This window comes from Dermochelys coriacea, chromosome 2, assembly GCF_009764565.3.
Source record: "Dermochelys coriacea isolate rDerCor1 chromosome 2, rDerCor1.pri.v4, whole genome shotgun sequence".
Lineage (NCBI taxonomy): Eukaryota > Metazoa > Chordata > Testudines > Dermochelyidae > Dermochelys > Dermochelys coriacea.
Genome location: NC_050069.1, coordinates 248,285,571 through 248,307,841, shown reverse-complemented (window position 1 = coordinate 248,307,841; position 22,271 = coordinate 248,285,571). Strand labels below are relative to the sequence as shown.

The following is a 22,271-nucleotide window of genomic DNA, read 5'->3' as shown; positions in this document are numbered from 1 at the left end:
GGGCCATCTAGAGGACATGCTCAATCCCTGTCAGATATGGAACAAGGATTCACTCTTCTCTGTCCTGAACTCAGCCCTGGTCTACACTTAGACGTTGAGGTCGAATTTAGCAGCATTAAATCGATTTAACCCTGCACCCGTCCACATGACAAAGCCCTTTTTTTGACTTAAAGGGCTCTTAAAATCTATTTCCTTACTCCACCCCTGACAAGGGGATTAGCGCTGAAATTGGTTTTGCTGGGTCAAATTTGGGGTACCGTGGATGCAATTAGATGGTATTAGCCTCCGGGAGCTATCCCAGAGTGCTCCATTGTGACCGCTCTGGACAGCACTCTCAACTCAGATGCACTGACCAGGTAGACAGGTGACCATGATGGAGTCCCAGAATTGCAAAAGAGCTCCAGCATGGACCAAACGGTACAGGATATGATCGCTGTATGGGGAGAGGAATCCGTGCTATCAGAACTACGCTCCAGTTTTCAAAATGCCAAAACATTTGTGAAAATCTCCCAGGGCATGAAGGACAGAGGCCATAACAGGGATTCGAAGCAGTGCCATGAGAAACGTAAGGAGCTGAGGCAAGCCTACCTGAAAACCAGAGAGGCAAACTGCCGCTCCGGGTCAGAGCCCCAAATATGCCGCTTCTAGGATGAGCTGCATGCCATTTTAGGGGTTTCAGCCACCACTACCCCAGCTGTGTTGTTTGACTCCTTCAATGGAAATGGAGGCAACACAGAAGCAGGTTTTGGGGATGAGGAAGACGATGATGATGAGGTTGTAGATAGCTCACAGCAAACAAGTGGAGAAACCGGTTTTCCCGACAGCCAGGAACTGTTTCTCACCCTGGACCTGGAGCCAGTACCCCCCGAACCACCCAAGGCTGCCTTCCGGACCCGCCAGGCGGAGAAGGGACCTCTGGTGAGTGTACCTTTTAAAATACTATACAAGGTTTAAAAGCCAGCATGTTTAATGATTAATTTGCCCTGGCATTTGTGGCTCTCCTGGATATACTTCCAAAGCCTTTGCAAAAGGTTTCTGGGAAGGGCAGCCTTATTCCATTCACCATGGTAGGACACTTTACCACTCCAGGCCAGTAGCACGTACTCGGGAATCACTGTAGAACAAAGCATTGCAGTGTATGTTTGCTGGCATTCAAACAACATCCGTTCTTTATCTCTCTGTGTTATCCTCAGGAGAGTGATATCATTCATGGTCACCTAGTTGAAATAGGGTGCTTTTCTTAAGGGGACATTCAGAGGTGCCCGTTCCTGCTGGGCTGTTTGCCTATGGCTGAACAGAAATGTTCCCCGCTATTAGCCATGCGGTGGGGGGAGGCAAAATCGACCTTGTAGCAAAAGCACATGTACTATGTATGTAATGTTAACAGCAAGGTTTACCGTGAAAGAGTGTACCCATTGTTCTATAAAATGTGTATTTTAAATACCACTATCCCTTTTTTTTTCTCCACCAGCTGCATGTGTTTCAAGGATCACAGGATCTTCTCCTTCCCAGAGGCTAGCGAATATTAGAAGGCGAAAAAAACGCACTCGCAATGAAATGTTCTCTGAGCTCATGCTGTCCTCCCACACTGACAGAGCACAGACGAATGCGTGGAGGCAGACAATGTCAGAGTGCAGGAAATCACAAAATGACTGGGAGGACAGGTGGTGGGCTGAAGATAGTAAGTGATGGGCTGAAGCTGAAAGGTGGCGGCAGCATGATGGGAGGAGGCAGGATTCAATGCTGAGGCTGCTGAAGGATCAAACTAATACGCTCCAGCGTATGGTTGAGCTGCAGGAAAGGCAGCAGGAGCACAGACCGCCGCTACAGCCCCGTGTGTAACCAACCGCCCTCCTCCCCAAGTTCCATAGCCTCTTCACCCAGATGCCCAAGAACACGTGGGAGGGGCCTCGGCCACCCAGCCACTCCACCCCAGAGGATTGGCCAAGTAACAGAAGGCTGGCTTTCAATAAGTTTTAAAGTTTTAAACATTTAAAGTGCTGTGTGGCCTTGTCCTTCCCTCCTCCACCACCCCTTCTGGGCTACCTTGATAATTATCCCCCTATTTGTGGGATGAGTTAATAAAGAATGCATGAATGTGAAGCAACAATGACTTTATTGCCTCTGCAAGCCGTGATCGAAGGGAGGTGGGGAGGGTGGTTAGCTTACAGGGAAATAGAGTGAACCAAGGGGCAGGGGGTTTCATCAAGGAGAAACAAACAGAACATTCACACCATAGCCTGGCCAGTTATGAAACTGGTTTTCAAAGCTTCTCTGATGCGCACTGCACCCTCCTGTGCTCTTCTGACTGCCCTGGTGTCTGGCTGTGAGTAACCAGCAGCCAGGCGATTTGCTTCAACCTCCCACCCTGCCATAAATGTCTCCCCATTAACTCTCACAGATATTGTGGAGCACACAGCAAGCAGTAATAACAGTGGGAATATTGGTTTAGTTGAGGTCTAACCGAGTCAGTAAACTGCGCCAGCGCGCTTTTAAATGTCCAAATGCACATTCTACCACCATTCTGCACTTGCTCAGCCTGTAATTGAACAGCTCCTGACTACTCTCCAGGCTGCCTATGTATGTCTTCATGATCCATGGCATTAAGGGGTAGGCTGGGTCCCCAAGGATAACTATAGGCATTTCAACATCCCCAACGGTTATTTTCTGGTCTGGGAAGAAAGCATGTGCCCACATTGGCAGGGCACATGCTTTGAAAGAAGTCTGTGTCCATGTCCTCATCACTCTCGTAACTGCGCTGACGTCGCCTACTCGCCTGGTTTTGCTTTGCTACGTTCTGGTGCTGCATATACTGCTGGATAATGCGTGTGGTGTTTAATGTGCTCCTAATTGCCAAAGTGATCTGAGTGGGCTCCATGCTTGCTGTGGTATGGCGTCTGCACAGAAAAAAGGCGCGGAACGATTGTCTGCTGTTGCCCTGACGGAGGGGGGGCGACTGACGACATGGCTTACAGGGTTGGCTTACAGGGAATTAAAATCAACAAAGGGGGTAGCTTTGCAAGAAACTGAATGGCCGCCTCAACGATAGAACTCAAAACCTCAAGGATAGAACTCAAAACTGGGTTTAGCAGGCCGTTGATTTCACAGAGGGAGGGAGGGAGGGAGATAGGAGAAAATGAATACAAAACAAATCTGGTCTATTTCTTCTTTTGAGCCACTTCATCTATCTTTATACATCATGCTGGCAGCAGACTCTGCAGTATGACCGCTAGCCATCGTCACCTCCTGGGTGCTCAGCAGAAGACGGTGCAGTATGATTGCTGGCCATCATCTTCTGCTGGCTGCAGATTAAAAGACAGTGCACTGCCGGTAGGACTCAATCACCATGAAATGAAACAAGGGAAATGACCTGGCTGAGTCACTCCAACGTTTGCCTAGGCACCCGGTTAAAAGAGCACCCAGGACTACGTCGACAACGGCTACCAGTCATACTGCCCTGTCTGCTGCCAAAAGGCAATAAACTGCTGCTGTGTAGCAATGCAGTACCACCTCTGCCAACACCCAGGAGACATATGGTGATGGTGAGTTGAGTGGGCTCCATGCTTGCTGTGGTATGGCGTCTGCACAGGTAACTCAAGAAAAAAGGCGCAAAACGATTGTCTGCCCTTGCTTTTACGGAGGGAGGGAGGGAACGGGGACCTGACGATATGTACCCAGAACCACCCGCGACAATGTTTTAGCCCATCAGGCACTGGGATTTCTACCCAGAATTCAAATGGTCAGTGGAGACTGTGGGAACTGTGGGATAGCTACCCACAGTGCAAAGCTCTGGAAGTCGACGGTTGCCTCGGTACTGTGGACACAGTCCGCAGACTACATGCACTTAGAGCATTTGTGTGGGGACACACACACTCGACTGTATAAAAATGGTTTCTACAAAACCAACTTCTATAAATTCGACTTAATTTCATAGTGTAGACATACACTCAGATCCCATCATGGCAGTAACAACAGCCGGCTTCTCAGTGTATGAGAACTGATATTGCTAAGACATGTTAAACAGCCCTTGCTACCAAGACATTTCTTTGTGAAATGAGCTCTTCAAATCCAATTCATTTTAAAGCAAAATCCTTTTATGAACTAAGCCCATTCTGACCTGCTGGCTCAGATCTGTGGATGTCTGAAAAAGAACAGACCTACAGGTACATTTTCTACCTGACTCTATGCATTTCATTTCAGCAAGTGTCATTCTTAACAAGAAGAAGCTAGGTCTTGGGTCATACAGCACTATAAGACAGAGAATTGGCCAGATAGGGATGTTGACAAACTTGAGGTAGATCAGAAAACAGGAACAAAACTGATTTAAGAGGCTGTGGAGAAGACTAACTCAGAAGAGGTTAAAATAATTAAATATGTATAGCATTGCTAATTGACAACTAAGAGAATAGGATACATGTCTGCATATATTTGAAGGGTGCAAACTGAATGGGGGATATTTTTAGGGTAGTACAAAGAGTTATAACGAAGAGCAGTGGGATCAAATCATGGAAAGTAAATGGCAGGCTGAATAATGGGAGAGAATTATTAACAATGAGCTCTATTACATGGGAATGGTCTCCCAGGGACAGCATTGAGAGCCGCACTGCTAATTGAGTCATTTCAATCTAGACTGGAAAATGCATTCAGGAATGTACTATAGGAAACAATCTTGCACTTGCAGGGGAATAGACTGGATGACTTAGCAGTCTTTTCCATTCTAATTTCTATGGTCCATTTAATTCCTCCCTTCTGTGGATGGAAAGGATGAAATCCCAGTGGATTTGCTCCTGGGGAGCGTGGAAAGAGACAATACTACCTCTGTAGCACCATTCTTCCTTTTCCTGCCCCTTTATGGTATTGAAAATCTACAGGGGGTCAAGCAGACTAGAGCAGAAATAGGTGGTCTGCACACTTGGTCCCCTCACCAAATTCATAGGATTCTTTGCCTAAGTTAATACTGACAGAGTCAATATTAACATAGGCATAGCCTCTCACAGTTTGTATGGTTTCAGAGTAGCAGCCGTGTTAGTCTGTATTCGCAAAAAGAAAAGGAGTACTTCTGGCACCTTAGAGACTAACAAATTTATTAGAGCATAAGCTTTCGTGAGCTACAGCTCACTTCATCGGATGCATTTGGTGGAAAAAAGAGAGGAGAGATTTATATACACACACACAGAGAACATGAAATAATGGGTTTATCATACACACTGTAAGGAGAGTGATCACTTAAGATAAGCCATCACCAGCAGCGGGGGGGGGGGGGGGAAGGAGGAAAACCTTTCATGGTGACAAGCAAGGTAGGCTAATTCCAGCAGTTAACAAGAATATCAGAGGAACAGTGGGGGGTGAGGTGGGAGGGAGAAATACCATGGGGAAATAGTTTTACTTTGTGTAATGACTCATCCATTCCCAGTCTCTATTCAAGCCTAAGTTAATTGTATCCAGTTTGCAAATTAATTCCAATTCAGCAGTCTCTCGTTGGAGTCTGTTTTTGAAGCTTTTTTGTTGAAGTATAGCCACTCTTAGGTCTGTGATCGAGTGACCAGAGAGATTGAAGTGTTCTCCAACTGGTTTTTGAACGTTATAATTCTTGACGTCTGATTTGTGTCCATTCATTCTTTTACGTAGAGACTGTCCAGCTTGGCCAATGTACATGGCAGAGGGGCATTGCTGGCACATGATGGCATATATCACATTGGTAGATGCGCAGGTGAATGAGCCTCTGATAGTGTGGCTGATGTGATTAGGCCCTATGATGGTATCCCCTGAATAGATATGTGGACAGAGTTGGCAACGGGCTTTGTTGCAAGGATAGGTTCCTGGGTTAGTGGTTCTGTTGTGTGGTGTGTGGTTGCTGGTGAGTATTTGCTTCAGATTGGGGTGCTGTCTGTAAGCAAGGACTGGTCTATCTCCCAAAATCTGAGAGAGCGATGGCTCGTCCTTCAGGATAGGTTGTAGATCCTTGATGATGCGTTGGAGAGGTTTTAGTTGGGGGCTGAAGGTGATGGCTAGTGGCGTTCTGTTGTTTTCTTTGTTGGGCCTGTCCTGTAGTAGGTGACTTCTGGGTACTCTTCTGGCTCTGTCAATCTGTTTGTATGGCAACTTCCAACTTATCTGTATGTATATATATTTCTTCTTACTATATGTTCCATTCTATGCATCCGATGAAGTAGCCCACGAAAGCTTATGCTCTAATAAATTTGTTAGTCTCTAAGGTGCCACAAGTCCTCTTCTTCCCTCCTACACTTTTGAACTCTGAACACAATTTTCCTCTTCAGGGATAAAACCATGCAGGGACTTACAGTGAAGTTCCCATTTTACTTTAAAGGTGAAATGAAGCATTTTTCCCTGCTGATACCTGAGTTTAGAAATCTGTGTTTCTCCTACCGAAGGTAGCATCACTAACACCTAAGCAGTAAACAAAGTTACTTTCTTACACTTCTTTATGTGTGATAAGATCATCATCCTTAACTGCAGTAGGGAAAACAGAATCCTTAACTCAAGCTCGCTGTTGAGCACAGGCAGACGGATTTTCAAATATTTTGTTTTCAAATGTATTTATCATTTTCTTAAGTTTTTGAATATTAAAAGCAACCTTCGTCCTTTATTTGTTTCTATTTGTACCTGAATGTCACTGTTTTCAGAGATGGGCCTGAGGTGCAGTGTTCGGATGGGGACCTAAACTTTCCCAAATGTGACCACTTTGATTATAGTTTGAAGTTTAGATCTGGTCATTAGCTTACACATTTAGGCCCAGCACCAGAGGGTTAATTTATAATATTTTTTTACTATGCCTGTTCTGACAAATGATCAACAATATTAGCTAACTGGAGTGATGCAAAACTGGCCGGATCTACACATAGTTTTTGTAGTGATGTAATTATTTTGGTAAGGGGTATGATTTTTTTAATTATATAGTTATATCAGTACACCCCCTAGTAGGGACACAGTTTTATTGAAGTAAAAGTGCCTTTTACCAGTACAGTTTATTTCTCTTTATTTATAGGAATAAACTGTACTGACATTAGCACCATTATACTGATATAATTGCATATGCACTGGGGACTTTTACATGTAGACAAGGTCTTTTTTTTCCCCCTAGCTTTTTAAATCTTGAGTTCGTGTGGCTTCAGGTTCGAACAAACTCAAAATGCAACTTGGTCAAGACTGCCTAGTTTCCCCTTCTTTCACACTGAAACCCTGGGCTATGGTTGCTGAAAATAGGGCCCAGGTTAACAAACCCGAATCAATTTTTCAACGAGTTTTGGAGTTAAGAAAATCTGAATTCAAGTAAGTTTCGTATGAGCTGGAGTTTCATCACAAAGGTTTCCTTCAGCTTAGGTGCTGATCCTTCTGCCTAGCTGAAGCCTTTTCTTACACTTCTGAAAATAAAGCTCTGGGAAATGCTATGTTTCACATTTCCTAAGCAAGATCATAAAGCTAAAATGTTACTTGATATACATCTTCTCTTTCACACCGTTATTGACTGTATCAACTGCCAAATTCTGATCTCAGTTTGAGCCCAGATTTCAAAACCCAATCTAGTGTTTGGGTCTGGGGTTCCTGTTCAGCCCACTATATATTGGAATTGTGAAATTCAGATCTGTGGGATTCAATCACTTAGTTACAGAGTTTGGACTACTTACCACTAAGTTGCTGATGAGCAGGAAAAGGCTCATATCCAAAGAAAAACAGATTTTTAAAAAACAAGGCTAGGTACATGGCTTCTAATCTAATCTATTCCGAGCTGTCTATCTCTGAGTATATCTAGAGAGCCCCAACACCACAGAGTTTAAGCATTTCTAAAGAGTTGGTAAAATTTTCAAAAGCACCTAACTGACATAGGGACAGATTTTTTAAAAGATATTTAGGTGCCCAAAGATGTAGATAGGAGCCTAGTGGGATTTTTAAAGCACCTAAACAGGTTTGATGCCTAACTCCCCATTCTCATTTAAAATTAATGGTATGCAGGTTCTTAAGTGCCTAAATCAGTTCTTGAAAATGGGATGGAGAAGCCTAAGTAACTAGGGCTTTTGAAAAATTTACCAGGTATCTAATACTCTTCTGGGATATTGTTCATGGGACAGGTTTGTAGATGGCCTACCCAGTTTTGATGATGCCAGTATTTGACATGAATCAGCTTTGGTATCCTACATATTTATAATGTAAATGTTACAAATCTGCTGCTGTATTTTACTAGTTTCTGTCTTCCCTGTTTAAAGTATGGATCAGAAATTAATTTCCCATCAATATTCTTGATTGTAGTTAGAGGTCAATTTTTTTTATCTTAATAGGACTGGAAAGATCTATGGAGACATATTACAAACTTTCCCTTTTTTTGTTATTCTGCTTAGCAATTATTAAGATCAATTCCATGAGATAACAGATGATAATGTCCCATCTTTCATCAAAGCATGAAATTGTGGTTTAGGGCTCTTTTGGACAGTTCATCTTTATTTCATATAGATAACTGAAAAGACCTCCTAGTTTGCTTTTAAGATCAAAGTGATTGTCAGCCTCTCTCTCTCGCTTTCTCTTTCTCACACACACACACACACACACAAAATTGAATTGAGAAATCAACTTATAACATTTATCCATGAATGTCCCCACTGTGAAGAGCACGGAACTTTCTTACTGCTTCATTTTTAGCAGGAAAGAGGACAAAAAAGCTTCTACATGTATTTAAACTGTTAAGGTTTATCAAACACAATGGGAAAATAGTGTTTAAATACCAGTTTCATCTTGTTTGTATCAATTCTGAGGGCTTGTCTACATTTACCAGGGGATCAACGAGCAGCGATCAATGCATCAGCAGTCGATTTAGCGGGTCTAGTAAAGACCCACTAAATCGACCACAGATTGCTTTTCTGTCGACTCCTGTGTACTGGATCGAGAAGAGTAAGGGGAGTCAATGAGAGAGTGTCTCCCGTCGACATCACATAGTGTGGACCCCGCGGTAAGTAGATCTAAGCTACGTCAACTTGAGTTACGCTATTCACGTAACTCAAATTGTGTAGCTTAGATCGACTTTTCACTGTAGTGCAGACAAGGCCTAAGATTTTTTTTTCATGAAAGAGGGACTTTACCAATAATAGATCATCCATGGAGCAAGTGACAGGTATTCTTTATCATGTCCAGTACTTTTAGGTACTGAGCAAGTGTATGTGTAAGCTCCTGGAGAGTGTGTGGTTCAGATTCTGCTTTGTGCTAATCCACAAAGGATACAAGTTGTAGGAGCTCACAACTACAAAGCCTTGTCTCTTTAACTCAAGCTGTAGCAGCCTATGCTTTTAGCTCTGAATGTTCCTGGTTCACTCCCTGGTCTATAAGCTAAGTGGGTGGCCATCACATGCACATGTATTTGTTAATGTCCACAAAAGAAAACTATCAGTGGTTGAATAACAGTGTGAATGTTCTCTGATGTTGTCTTATAGCAAATGTTACAAAACCACAAGGCTTTCTTCACTTGTCCCTTCTGCAGGACACAAAAATATAACAATTGTTTGCTCTTCATAATCGGCAAATTATGCCTAAGAAGCAGAATTGTACAGACTGCAGGGAAAGAGGCACACCACCCTTTATGGTGCAAACAGGATGCATTCTATTTAGGGCGAAGAAACCAATCATAACTTGATTGCAATAAACCAGAAAGCATCACTTAACAGTGACTTCCCTTTCCCCCTTAATTAAACTATCAACTTCTGAAAAGAAATGGATCTTCTTTCTTCCAAACCTTGATTTGCTATGAACCCCCTTTGGACTGATGTTTGGAAAAGTTCTTCATGTTGGAGTGCTCATTCATCTCCTGCAGGGGATGCTCTATCTATAGGCAAACTAGGCAGCTGCATAGATTCTGCCTAGGGCAGCAGGGGTGGCTGAGCCAAACCTCTGTGGTGCTGCAGCCCCATGCCCCAGGTTGGTGAGGTGCACACACACAGACCCGGAGGGCGAGTCCCCCTGTTCTAGGGGGTGTGGCACGCTGAAGTGTTGCTTAACGCTGCAGATGGTCTTGAGTTGCCTTCTCTCTTTTTTTCTTCCTGGGTTGCTTTCCTGCCTCCCTTGCTCTCATACTTCCCAGAGCAGTGCTGCTGGCTTGGCAAACGGGAGACCCAATGAACAGTTCCCCCATTGGGCCAGTTTGGCATTACTCTCCCATTTTACGTCTCCACTTGAATGAAACATTCAATTTAGCATTTTTTACACTTGCCTCTAGAATACGAATATCATTTTACACTCCAAATAAACTAACACTAGTGTTGAAAATGTGGCCTCATTCTTCCTCTGCCCTAAAATTGTGAAAGCATGATGACTGTGGAGGTACAGGGAGAAGGGTGGAGAGGAACAAGCCCTGTTGCTCTTTGGCAAAGGTGCCATCTACATTCCCCTTTGCCCTTCCCTCCCAGCACAGTGCAATGTGCAGGTGGTGGATTGCAGCTCTAGCACAAAGATATAGGACAAGACCAAAAAAATGTCAAAATACTCAAGAGATAAGGATGACATTTTATTGCCATCACAGCAATTTTTATGTGGCCCAGATATGTAGTAAGGGTTGGACAGTAAGGATTAAAGTGACAGGTGCCAAGAAGGCTAACAGCATTTTGAGCTGTATAAGTAGGGGCATTGCCATCAGATCGAGGGAAGTGATCATTCACCTCTATTTTACATTGGTGAGGCCTCATCTGGAGTACTGTGTCCAGTTTGGGGCCCCACACTACAAGAAGGATGTGGAAAAATTGGAAAGAGTCCAGTGGAGGGCAACAAAAATGATTAGGGGACTGGAGCACATGATTTATGAGGAGAGGCTGAGAGAACTGGGATTATTTAGTCTGCAGAAGAGAAGAATGAGGGGGGATTTGATAGCTGCTTTCAACTACCTGAAAGGCATTCCAAAGAGGATGGATCTAGACTGTTCTCAATGGTACCAGATGATAGAGCGAGGAGTAATGGTCTCAAGATGCAGTGGGGGAGGTTTAGGTTGGATATTAGGAAAAACTTTTTCACTAGGAGGGTGGTGAAGCATTGGAATGGGTTACCTAGGGAGGTGGTGGAATCTCCTTCCTTAGAGTTTTTTAAGGTCAGGCTTGACAAAGCCCTGGTTGGGATGATTTAGTTGGGAATTAGGTCCTACTTTGAGCAGAGGGTTGGACTAGATGACTTCTTAAGGTCCCTTCCAACCCTGATATTCTATGATCCTATGATTAGCTCATACCCACTCTGGAAGAACTCAACAAGGCTGCGGGATGTTGGGCCGGACAGCATGTGCATGTGGTTTGTCAAAAGATGAATCCCAGGGCCACAGAAAGATTAGTGAACCTGGCCATCTCTAGATAATGTTTTGCACAATGCTAGTCTACAGCATAATGTGAATTTGTTCCAGATAATTTAGCCACCCTTTCTTGAATATGCATTTGATACCACCTGCCTCCTTTGAAAAATTGCTCAGCAAGTACTAAATATATATATTCTGAGTTGAAGTCTGTATTTGATACAGTTCTGTCATGGTTGTCTTTCTAGTTTTCGGAGTTGAAGTAAAAGTGAGTTGGACAAATCATTTTGTTAAACCAGTGTAAGGCTCTCACATTAATATTGTGCTACACTAATGAATAAGTTTCAGAGTAGCAGCCGTGTTAGTCTGTATTCGCAAAAAGAAAAGGAGTACTTGGGGCACCTTAGAGACTAATAAATTTATTTGAGCATAAGCTTCATCCGATGAAGTGAGCTGTAGCTCATGAAAGCTTATGCTCAAATAAATTTGTTAGTCGCTAAGGTGCCACAAGTACTCCTTTTCTTTTTACTAATGAATAAACATAACAATTTATTTCAGAAGATCCTGGAGGGAAAAGGGATAGATTAACTGACTTTAGCTCTTTTCTATCTTTATTTTCTGCAATTCTTTGTGGATTTTATTATCACTAGAGATGGTTGATTTTTTTTCTCCACAAAACTGTTTTCCATTTGAAAATGTCATTTTGTCAAAATCAAAATATTTCATGGGAATGTGCTGAGTTCAACAAATTTGACAGTTTCAAAATGATTTCTTTCAATTTTCTTGTTTCATACCAATAATGTTGCCATATTTCACTCCGATAATGTCAAAACATTTTATTTTAATAGTGTTGAAACATTTTGCTTTGAGTTTATTGCAATTATTACATTACAATATTTCAGCATTATGGAAATGAAACCTTTCACAAAGTCATTTTGATGTTTTTGAATCAAAATATTTTGGAATTTCCATTTTGCTAAATATTTCAAGATTTCAACTTTTCATCAAGATTCGGGATGCAAACAAACTTTGAAATGTCAGAATTTCCTGTGGGATGGAAATTCTGTTTTCCTACAAGCAATTTATCACTATTGAAAACTCACAGCCACTCAGTAACATCATTTTCTGTATTTTTTCCTCTTTCTTTCTTCTAGCTATGTATTTGCCCTTGGTGCTAAAATATAACTCAGACACACCACTCAACTGCAATTCTCTTTGGTTTCCCCTGTAATCTGAAAAAGCAGAAAAAAATGCCAGAATTCAGGAAAAGAGAACCAATTTGCTGCACCTTTTGTTTTGTTTGTAGAGCTGCTGTATTATCTCAGTGGCAGTTATCCCACAATCATATGGTATTTTTTTACAAGTTTTGCCTGAAAACAGCACAAGCATGGAAAATTCTATTTATAAGCCATATGATTTTACATTGAAATGAAGGGAAAAACAGAATGAGTTTTGGATGCAGGGAGCTATGTATCTCACCAAATTCAATAAGACATTACTAGAGTTATTTTTATTGCTGGTATTATTATTTATTATTTGCTTAGCTTTTACAATTCTCCATGGTAGCAGCCAGATTACATGTTAATAACAGAAGAGATTTGCACTTATTCATAGGTCTGCTCCTAGAGTGAAACCTACCCCTACCACCTTTGAAACCTTATACTTCATGATCCTTGCTACCTCTGGGAAATGGCTGGGAAAAGAGCACAACCTTGTAAGTACAGAACAGAATGTAGTTTCTCAAATGGCAAATAATCCTCCCTATCCATGGGTTTGCAGATATGCTCATGCAAGAAGTGACTCAAATCTTCAGGGAGAACGTGTCCAGATAAGGCTGCATTTGGCTTAGTATCTTTTCTTGAGCACACCTATAGCAGTGAGTTCAGTCTGGGGGGCTCCTTAGGACCAGTAAAATCTAATGGCAAATTGGAGACAATTTAAACTGGGAGAATTCAGAGGAAAAAAAGTTAAAATAATGAGTCTGGAGGAATGGACCTAGGAGAATAAATTAAATACATTTATTTCTTGGATTTGTGCTGACTATGGAGAAATGTGAAGTGCAAAAGAATAAAATCCCAGTTAAAGGATTTTACTTGTATGAAATTAAAAAGGATCTGGAGGAAGGAATCTTCAAATTCCCACCCTCCCCATACAAGGGAGCAAAGTCACCAATACAACCTGACCATGTCCAGCAACTGTTCCACTACACCCCTCCTACTCCTATGTTTATTTTGGGTATTCATGGACCTAATGGCTTTGTTTATGGTACTTTTGGCTCTACTGTGCCTGTTTAAGTGGAGCCAGGATTGCGTCCCAAGGAAGCAGAAGGGTTATTCAGGGTGGCACTATGGGTATGAATGAGATGAAGTTATAAATGGGAAAATGTATGCTGAATATTAGGAAAAGCTTCTTGATGATGAGATTGTTTCACTTGTGGGGTAGTCTCCCAAAGGAAGTGATTGAGCCACATTACTCAGGACACCAATAACTAGACTTTTTCAAAGAAACAACTTCATGTTTTCTCCTTTGAGACCCTGCATGCTCAGGAAGAGCTCCCCTAAACCCCTGCAAAGCTCCCTCATTGTCATGCGTCAAGGCCCTTAAAATTCTCCTCTGCTATGATTCCTACAAAAAAACCTGATATTGGTCAGACAATTGGTGCACTGAGACCATTGCCTAACGGGCTAACCAGTATTATCTTATTGTTTCCTAGTGATCCCCCATTTGACTGTTGTATCTCCCTCTCATCTCTTTTACTTCAACTGTAAGCTCTTCAAGGCAGGGACCATCTTTTTGTTCTATTTTTGTGCAGCGCCTACCACCATGGGGGTCCTGGACCATGACTGGAGCTCTTAGTTGCTATCACAATATAAACAACAATAATAATAGTAGGTTGGTCAAAGTAGTAGGAAATATAGGTGGGGAACAATACTGGATTGACAAAAGGTGGAAAAGACTTTTAGGCCAACTCTGTCTCTAATTTCTGTGATTCTAATGCTCATTTCTCATGCTGTCCCTTTCAATAGGAGGCAACAAGTATGTGGAATTATGTCTTAGTCTAAAGGATGTAGAATTTGTAGTTTGAAAGGACCTGGTGGGTAATCCTATCTCCAGCCTGCTGTTCTGCAATACGCACAATTGTCCCTGTTGAATCCGGCTAATGTAATTGCTGAAAGGAACAAGACAGAAAAGCCTGGATTAATTATACATTTCTCTAACCTCCAAGTTTTCCCTCTTATATCTAAAGTCTATCTACTGCTCCACACTTCTGAGTGAGAATGATGTTTAATGCAGTATCTGGGATGGTGACATTCTCATAAATATCATAAGGTGCCCAGAAATGAGGTAATCACTCCTATGCAAACAAACAAAGTAAGGTCATTTATGCAATGCTTTTATCCACCTGCTGAACATCTCTTTGTAGTATATGATCTCAGGTTGAGTACATCCCCTGTTTAGAGGCTAACAGAACTGAACATCCAAGCATCTCCTCACTGAATATTTCCTGTGTTTAGATGCGAGCAGAATAGAAAGCCTTAGGTTTCTGGGCTTACTTAGAGTGGAAGAGATATGAGCTGAGATTTGTTTTCACCTGCCAGTCTTAAATTAGATCTAAGACTAAATGGCTCCAGCTCTAAAAATAATAAACAAACAAACAAATAGATAAATAAAAGAGCTAATATTTTTCTTACTAATAATTAAAAAGAAACCCCTATTAGCTAGATTTGCATTTTCTCCCATGAATATAGAGAAAATGGTATATTTATATGTATTTATAAATTTAGCTATATTTCTACTGTCAATACCTTTTTTGTGCACCTGCTCGAAGTTTAAATATTTAACGCTTATTTTCTCTCATTACTGTATATTTTTCTGTGTTGGAGTAAAGGGATTCTTTAGTACTGTGGACTGGATAAATAATACATTCCTTATTCTTGAAGAATACTTCAGGAAAATAAAATAAAATAATGAAATTAAAGGGCATCTTACCTCTGGTCATCACAATTCCTGCAAGGGTTTTGTGGCGTGCATGCATGGAGGGGAAATTGTCTGTCAACTCTTGAAACTTCTGTGTAACCATTTGATATATGGAATCAGCAAACTCCTGAAAGACACAATCAGAAGGAATTTTTCATTTTCTTTGATTGAAGCACTTGGGTATGTCTGGAGATTAATAACCAGCCTTCTGCCTTTGAGATCTCCCTTTTAGAATTAAGCTCCACCTACCTCAGCAAAAAAATAAAAGGAACGGTCCCCTAGGACAGTGGTTCTCAACCAGGAGTCCGGGGCCTTTTGGGGGACTGCGAGCAGGCTTCAGGGTGTCCGCCAAATAGGACCAGCATTAGATTCACTGGGGCCTAGGACAGAAAGCTGAAGCCCTGCCGCCCCAAGCCCCGCTGCCTGGGGCTGAATCTCAGGGCCCTGAACCTCATAACTCGGGGTTGAAGCCAAAGCATGAGCAATGTAGCTTCTTGGGGACCCCCTGTGGCGTGGGGCCCCAGGCAACTGCCCTGTTTGCTACCCCCTAATGCTGGCTCTGGCTTTTATAAGCAGAAAACCAGTTGTTGTGGCACAAGTGGGCTGTGGAGTTTTTATAGCATGTTGAGGGGGCCTCAGAAAGAAAAAGGTTGAGAACCCCTGCCCTAGAAGAAACAACGAGGAGTCCTTGTGGCACCTTAGAGACTAACAAATTTATTTGGGCATAAGCTTTTGTGGGCTAAACCCCACTCCATGCATCTGATGAAGTGGGTTTTAGCCCACAAAAGCTTATGCCCAAATAAATTTGTTAGTCTCTAAGGTGCCACAAGGACTCTTCATTGTTTTTGCTGATACAGACTAACACGGCTACCAGTCTGAAACCTGCCCTACGAGACTATCAATATCATAAATGACTACTCACTGCCTCTAAGGGTACATCTGCCCTGCAACAAAAGACACATGGAATGGCAGAGGATGACCAAGGGGTCTGGCTAAGGGGTTAAAAATTTCAGCGCACATGTTTGGGCTCAAGCTGGAGCCTGGACTCTGAAACCCCATGAGAGGAGTGGGCCTTAGAACCTGGGCTTGGGGATCTCTACACTGCTATTTTTAGCCCTGCACCCTGAGCCCTATGAGCTGAAGTCAATTGACCTGAGCTCAGAGTCTTGATGCCACGTCTTTTTTTATTGCAGTGTTGACATATCCTGAGAAGATTGATATTAGGAGCTGACCCAAAACCCACTGAATCAATAGGAAGGCTCACTTTGACTAGGCTTTGAATCAAATTCTTAGTGCTCAAGAAAAAGATCTAGAATTTGACAAATTTTGTTTCTGGTGATTGGTCCAGGGCTAGTTCATAGAAAAATTTACCAGTCTTGAAAGCATTTTACTTGTCTGAAAAAGTGTTTCTTTGCCCAGCAAGTCATTTACTGGGCTGAACAGTGGGGGAGTCACCGAATTTTCTAAGTGATTTTTTTCAGTATTTTTGTTGTTCATGAATGTTAATTTAGCAAAGCTTTCAATCGCTTCATGAAACTTAAAGAAAAGTTACTTTGTCCCTTGGCTGGGTCCTATCCAAGCAAAGTCTGAGATGCCCTTTGAGTTCTGTGTTGCATCTGAGGTGCCACAAGAAGCTCCTTATTCCACATTTAAGAAGAGCCTTTAATGGCCCAGTGAAGCTAAGAGAGCAGAAATGATGGACTCCAGGGTTATCGCCAACTCTTTTAGAAACATATCATAAGATTTCTAATTTCCACATATACAACCACCAGAAACAGCCGGAGGGACCTCTTCTTATGTTTCACATACAGGATGGTACCGGCAAAAGAGCAGTAATCCCTGCCTGCAACACTGTGTTGGTATGGGTTCAGATCTCTTGGGGTCTCACTTGCATCATGCAATCTCTGAGCAGTCTGGTCCATTTAGAAGACTCTTCATTAACCTGGTCCTGTTTAAGCAGCAGTTATTGCCTTTCACTGTTACTGGGCTAAACTGGATCTCTGGGAAAAGCCCAAATAAAACAGACTTTCCGGTCAAAAAACGAGCATCTGGGCAACCCTAGTCCCTGATGTGGTTGGCCTCTAGGCACTACCAAAATATAAATGTTAAACAGTAATAAAACTATAGATATCATGAATGCAGCTGTGGGTGCTCAGTGCATCAAAAACCAGCACATTCAAATATCTAGTCATGTACCCATATACTTTAGGTAACTAACTGGGGACCTATGTGCCCAATTCACTTGGAATGTGGTCAGCATGTCAGGGTTAACATTCTACCTGCAATGACATGGTGTGGTTGCAGTGTGGGTAGACCTACTGGAACTAGGTTTATTTGCACTAGCTTGGGTACTGGAGCAATGAAGCTGAAGCAACACAGGCTCCAGTGCAGCCTGTCCAAGCCCGGCTGGAATCTTGTAATTCTACATGGGGCTGGCTTGCACTGAAGCCCTTGCTGCTGCAGCTTCACTGCTCTGGTATCCGAGCTAACAAGTTCAAAGCTAGTTTGGGAATGTCAGCACAAACTGCAATCGCACTATGGGACTGCAGTGTAGGGATATCCTCAATGGCCATTGGGCTAGTGGGGCATGGGATTGCAAACAGGGGCACTCGAACAGGGGGCCATGCCCCCCACCACATTTTATCAGCCCTAAGGGTGAGCGACTGGGTGGAGGTGGTGGTGTCTTGGGGGGAAAAAGCAGCGTGGGAGCAGGGCCTTGGGGGGAGGGGTGGTGCAAGGGAGAGGCCCTGGGGGGAAAGGGTGGCACGGGGGCAGGGCCTCAGGGAGATGGGGTGGTGAGGGTGGGGGCTCGGGGAGAAGGGGTGATGCCAGGGAGGGGTCTTGGGGGAATGGGCGGTGCTAGAGTGTGGGCCCAGGATGAAGGGGCAGAGCGGGGAGAGGTGCTTGAGGGGCAGGGGTAGGACTTCAGGGAGAAGGGCCATGGGGGGGGGCACCATTCGGGAGCCGGTGGCCCCCCCACTTTTTGGGACCTTACACCACTCCTGATTGCAGGTGTTCCTGAGTTCTTCATCCTACTTGCTGTGTACCTCTCATCTGGTTTCTTCTCTTGTCAGTCTCTTAATATCCCTGTCTATAAAATGGTTGATAATAATGCTTAATTACCTCACATGACTGTTGTGAGCATTAAATGGGTAATGTTTGTGAAGTATTTTGAAGGTGATATAAATGCTAAGAATTGTGATATAAGTGCTAAGTGCTAAGAGTAATAGACAGGGTCTTGTCATATCCTCAGCTTTATGTTATCCATACATACAAACACACATATATTTAATCACCTAACACTTCAAACTAGTGACAGGAAATCTGAACCCTGTGTTATTTTAGTTGTGTGAAGAAGTACTCTATCCATTTAGCAGTGCTATGTGAATGCGTGTTAATAACAAAATAACGCATATTGCTAGTAATAACTCTGGTGCACATGAACAACCTTAAAGTCTGCAAATCTCAGTAGCATTTGCTGAGTAAACTCTTTAGGATGGAACCCAGTGTCACTTGAGCAAAAGCTAAAAGGTGGTTAGACACTTGACTTCCATTGAAAGTCAATGGGAGCAGTGAGCCTAACTCCTTTTGTGCTTTGGAAAATCTCTACCATAAAATCATAATTATGGCTAGCAGAGCTAAGAACAATAATACAGAGTTTTTAAAGTATATTAGGAACAAAAGAAACCCTAACAATGGTGTAGGCCCATTACTAGATGGAGATGGTAAAGCTGGTAATGATGCAGAAAAGGCAAAAGAGTTCAATAAATACTTCTGTTGTTTATTTGGAAAGATGCAGGATGATGTACTTGTAACACATTAAAAGGATAAGGTATGTTCCAGTCTATTAGCAGCTAAGGAGGATGGTAAATATCATGTATTAGGAAAACACTTTTAAGTCAGTAAGCATGTAGAACTTACATCCAAGAGTCCTAAAAATGTTGCCTCAGGAAAGCTCTGTACCACTAATGTTAATTTTTAAGAAAACTTGGAATACTGGGGAAATTCTGTAATATTTGAAGATTGCTAATATTATATGAATATTAAAAGAAAAGTAAGACAGATGACTCAGGTAATTATAGACTGGTTAGCTTGACATCAGTCCTGGGCAAAATAATGGAAAAGCTGATACAGGGTTCTTATTGATAAAAAGTAAAGGATAGGGATATAATAAATGCCAATCAACATGGTTTCATGGGAAATAGGTCTTGTCAAAAAAACCTGATTTCATTTTTTTATGGGATTACAAGTTTGGTTGATAAAGGCAATTACACAGATGTGATATACTTAGACTTTTGTAAGGTCTTTGATGTAGTACCATACAATATTCTCATTAAAATATTGGCACTATACAATATCAATAAAGCACATGTTCAATGGATTAAGAACTGGATAGTGGACAGATCTCAAAAAGTAGTTGTCAATGGGGAATCATCATTGAATGGGCGTGTTTCCAGTGGGGTTCCACAGAAACCGGTACTAGACTGTCACCGGCTGCACTCACTGTCACTTTTTCTCTTTTTCTGTTATAGCTCTCCACGCTCCCTTTGCATCAGGGGTGACTGCCTTTTGCAGTCCTTTACAGTTCACTGCATTCTTTTAAACACCACTTGTATCGGGGTGACCAGGTGCCCACATTCTCCATCAATTGTCATGGGGTGCACTGACCGACAGTGGAGCCTCCTGCTGGCTGTCCTGGGAATTAGCTTTCCCTTACAACAGTCCCCTTACATTCCCCCTTGCTAAAATTCTGCCACAGCCACAATATTCACTCCAGTACATCCGGACCCCATAGTAACAACATATACCCACATTGTATCATATTAAAACCCCATTAACAATTATCAAAAGAACATTTAATATATTTAACAGCTACTTCTTCATACTATACGTAACAATATTCATTAAAACACTTCATAGAACCAATAACATAATCATCTTTAAGTGTAAGAGGAAGTACACCCTTATTAGACCTCTGGGACCTTGTTAAAACTGGTGGTTCATTACTCATATTTTCTATTTCCCTGTTCTCGGGTAAAACTGGGTGAGTTTGAGGGATCTGGCCATTCCCGTTAGGGTTTGGGTTTACCCCATTGGTTTTAGTCTCCTCTGGAAATGCTGATCTATGCCTCCTACGAGCCCCGGTAAGACTAAAAGTCCAATGCTTTAGCTGGTCCCTATGTACTATTCTCTCAGGACCTCCTTGTTCAGGCTGGATAGCGTACACTGGCTGATCTGGATTGTTGTGGGTGACCACAGTGTGGGGATTTGGCTCCCATTTGTCCTGTATTTTATTACGTCTCTGGCGTCTGTGGCTACAAACTGGTACACAGTCACCAGATGATGAGAGCCCCACTGGACTTGCAATCATAAGTCCTTTTCCTGCTTTGGGCTGTGTCTTTAGTTGTACTGACAGCTACTTTGCTGGCTGTCTTTGGTCTGTCATGGACACCTTTGACCCAGTCATCGAAATTGGTCACCTCATCCTTTGAAAAGGCTTCTTGATGCTTCTCTGGCAACACCCTTAATTTAGCCACCTGTGCCGGAATCAGCCCTTGGCATGCCGCTTGAACTGGAACTGGCAGTCTCCCACCACATCTTTCCTGAGGAAAGATAACTTGTTCTCCCCTCTCCCCAAATGTTACCTTCACCTGAGGGATCAGCTCCTCGGGCTGTAACTCCATAGCCTTCATGCTTGAGTTTAGAAGACTCACTGGTACTCTTCCTTTGATGGCACTAGTCAGTACATTGGCTGACTGAAGTCCATTAGGTAGGTTTATCCCAGATGTAGGCTCTACAAGAGCTCGATATCTATTGGTATTTTCCGATACACAGTGTTTGTCAAGGATCTTCCCTCTCCGAGGAGGAATAACAGTCTTCTGATTTCTGCCCACTTTAACATTTCCAATCTGCCCCGCAGGGCCCAGTACATGGTTTTGTCTCTGCGCTCGAGCCAGTACTCTACTCAGCTCAGCATTCTTCTTAGATTGTCCATGACGGTTCATCCTCCTGGTTCCTTCTTCTGGCAATGGTAGCTCCTTCAGCTCACTAATGATGTTCATCCCTAGAATCCCTGGGACTCCTTTTTCCATATGGCTCCCTTCAGAGTCTTTGTCTTTCAGGATGAAGATGCATTTCCCTGGCAGTGTCTGGTCCATGTAGTCTATGTCTGCTTCGAGGCATCCCACCACTGGGATTCCTAGTCCATTAACTGCTGTTAGATGTACCAACTGTGTGCTGTGCATGGTCAGCTCCTTGTCTTTCAAATATTTTTGAAAATGCGACTCAGTAACGGTGGTGACTTCTGAGCCAGTGTCTAACAAACATCTGGTCTTCTCCCCTGCTATACATACTTCAGCAGTTAGACAGTTTCCAAATGCTCGCTTACAGAAGTCACTAGATATGCTGGCATTGCCCACATTCCTTTCAACACTGTGTGCAGAGTGATTTTCCACGAAGGAGAGGCCTAGGAATCCTTCTGCCACTGCTTGGCCTTCTACTGCAGATGGTCCACTCGCTCCTGGTGCCCCACTGGTTTTCAGTGCTTGGGACTCTGTTCTCCTTCTCAGTGGACATTCCCAGTGAGTGTGCCCTGGCTTTTCACAAGTGTAACAGATGCACCTTCCCAGCTCATCCTTCAGTGGGGCTCTTCGGGATCCTGGTGCCCTTGGATACTTTGACATACTAAGGGGATTTTTTTCTTTCATTAACTCAGTCATCACTTTTATCATCTCCTCCTGTTGGACTGCCAGTTTTTGGACAGTCTCACTTAAACTTTCCAGTGTTAACTGTGTTTGGGGCAGGGCCTTTTCCCCAGCAGCTCCATTCACTAGGTCCCCACTTCATGTACGGGGGTTAGGCTTGGCTGTCTCTGTCACAGGAACTTCCTCTTCTTCTGATCACATAATGGCAGCCTGCATGAGTTCATGAAACTTCTTACTTGGCTCTTCCTTAAACCTCCTTTTCATTTTGCGGCGGAGGGAATCATCCTGGAGCCCCAGCACCAACTGCTCTTTCAGAACCG

At 42.9% G+C, this 22,271-nt stretch overlaps 1 protein-coding gene across 2 annotated transcripts in view; it reads right to left on the bottom strand.

Moving 5' to 3' along the window:
* The window catches only part of ADARB2 (adenosine deaminase RNA specific B2 (inactive)), a 458,043-nt gene that overhangs the window by 94,967 nt on the left and 340,805 nt on the right, over window positions 1-22,271 (bottom strand). For both annotated transcript variants that reach the window (XM_038393479.2, XM_038393480.2), the window contains one exon: window positions 15,260-15,374. In XM_038393479.2, coding sequence (XP_038249407.1) covers window positions 15,260-15,374 — 115 coding nt within the window. The remainder of the gene's footprint in view (window positions 1-15,259; window positions 15,375-22,271) is intronic.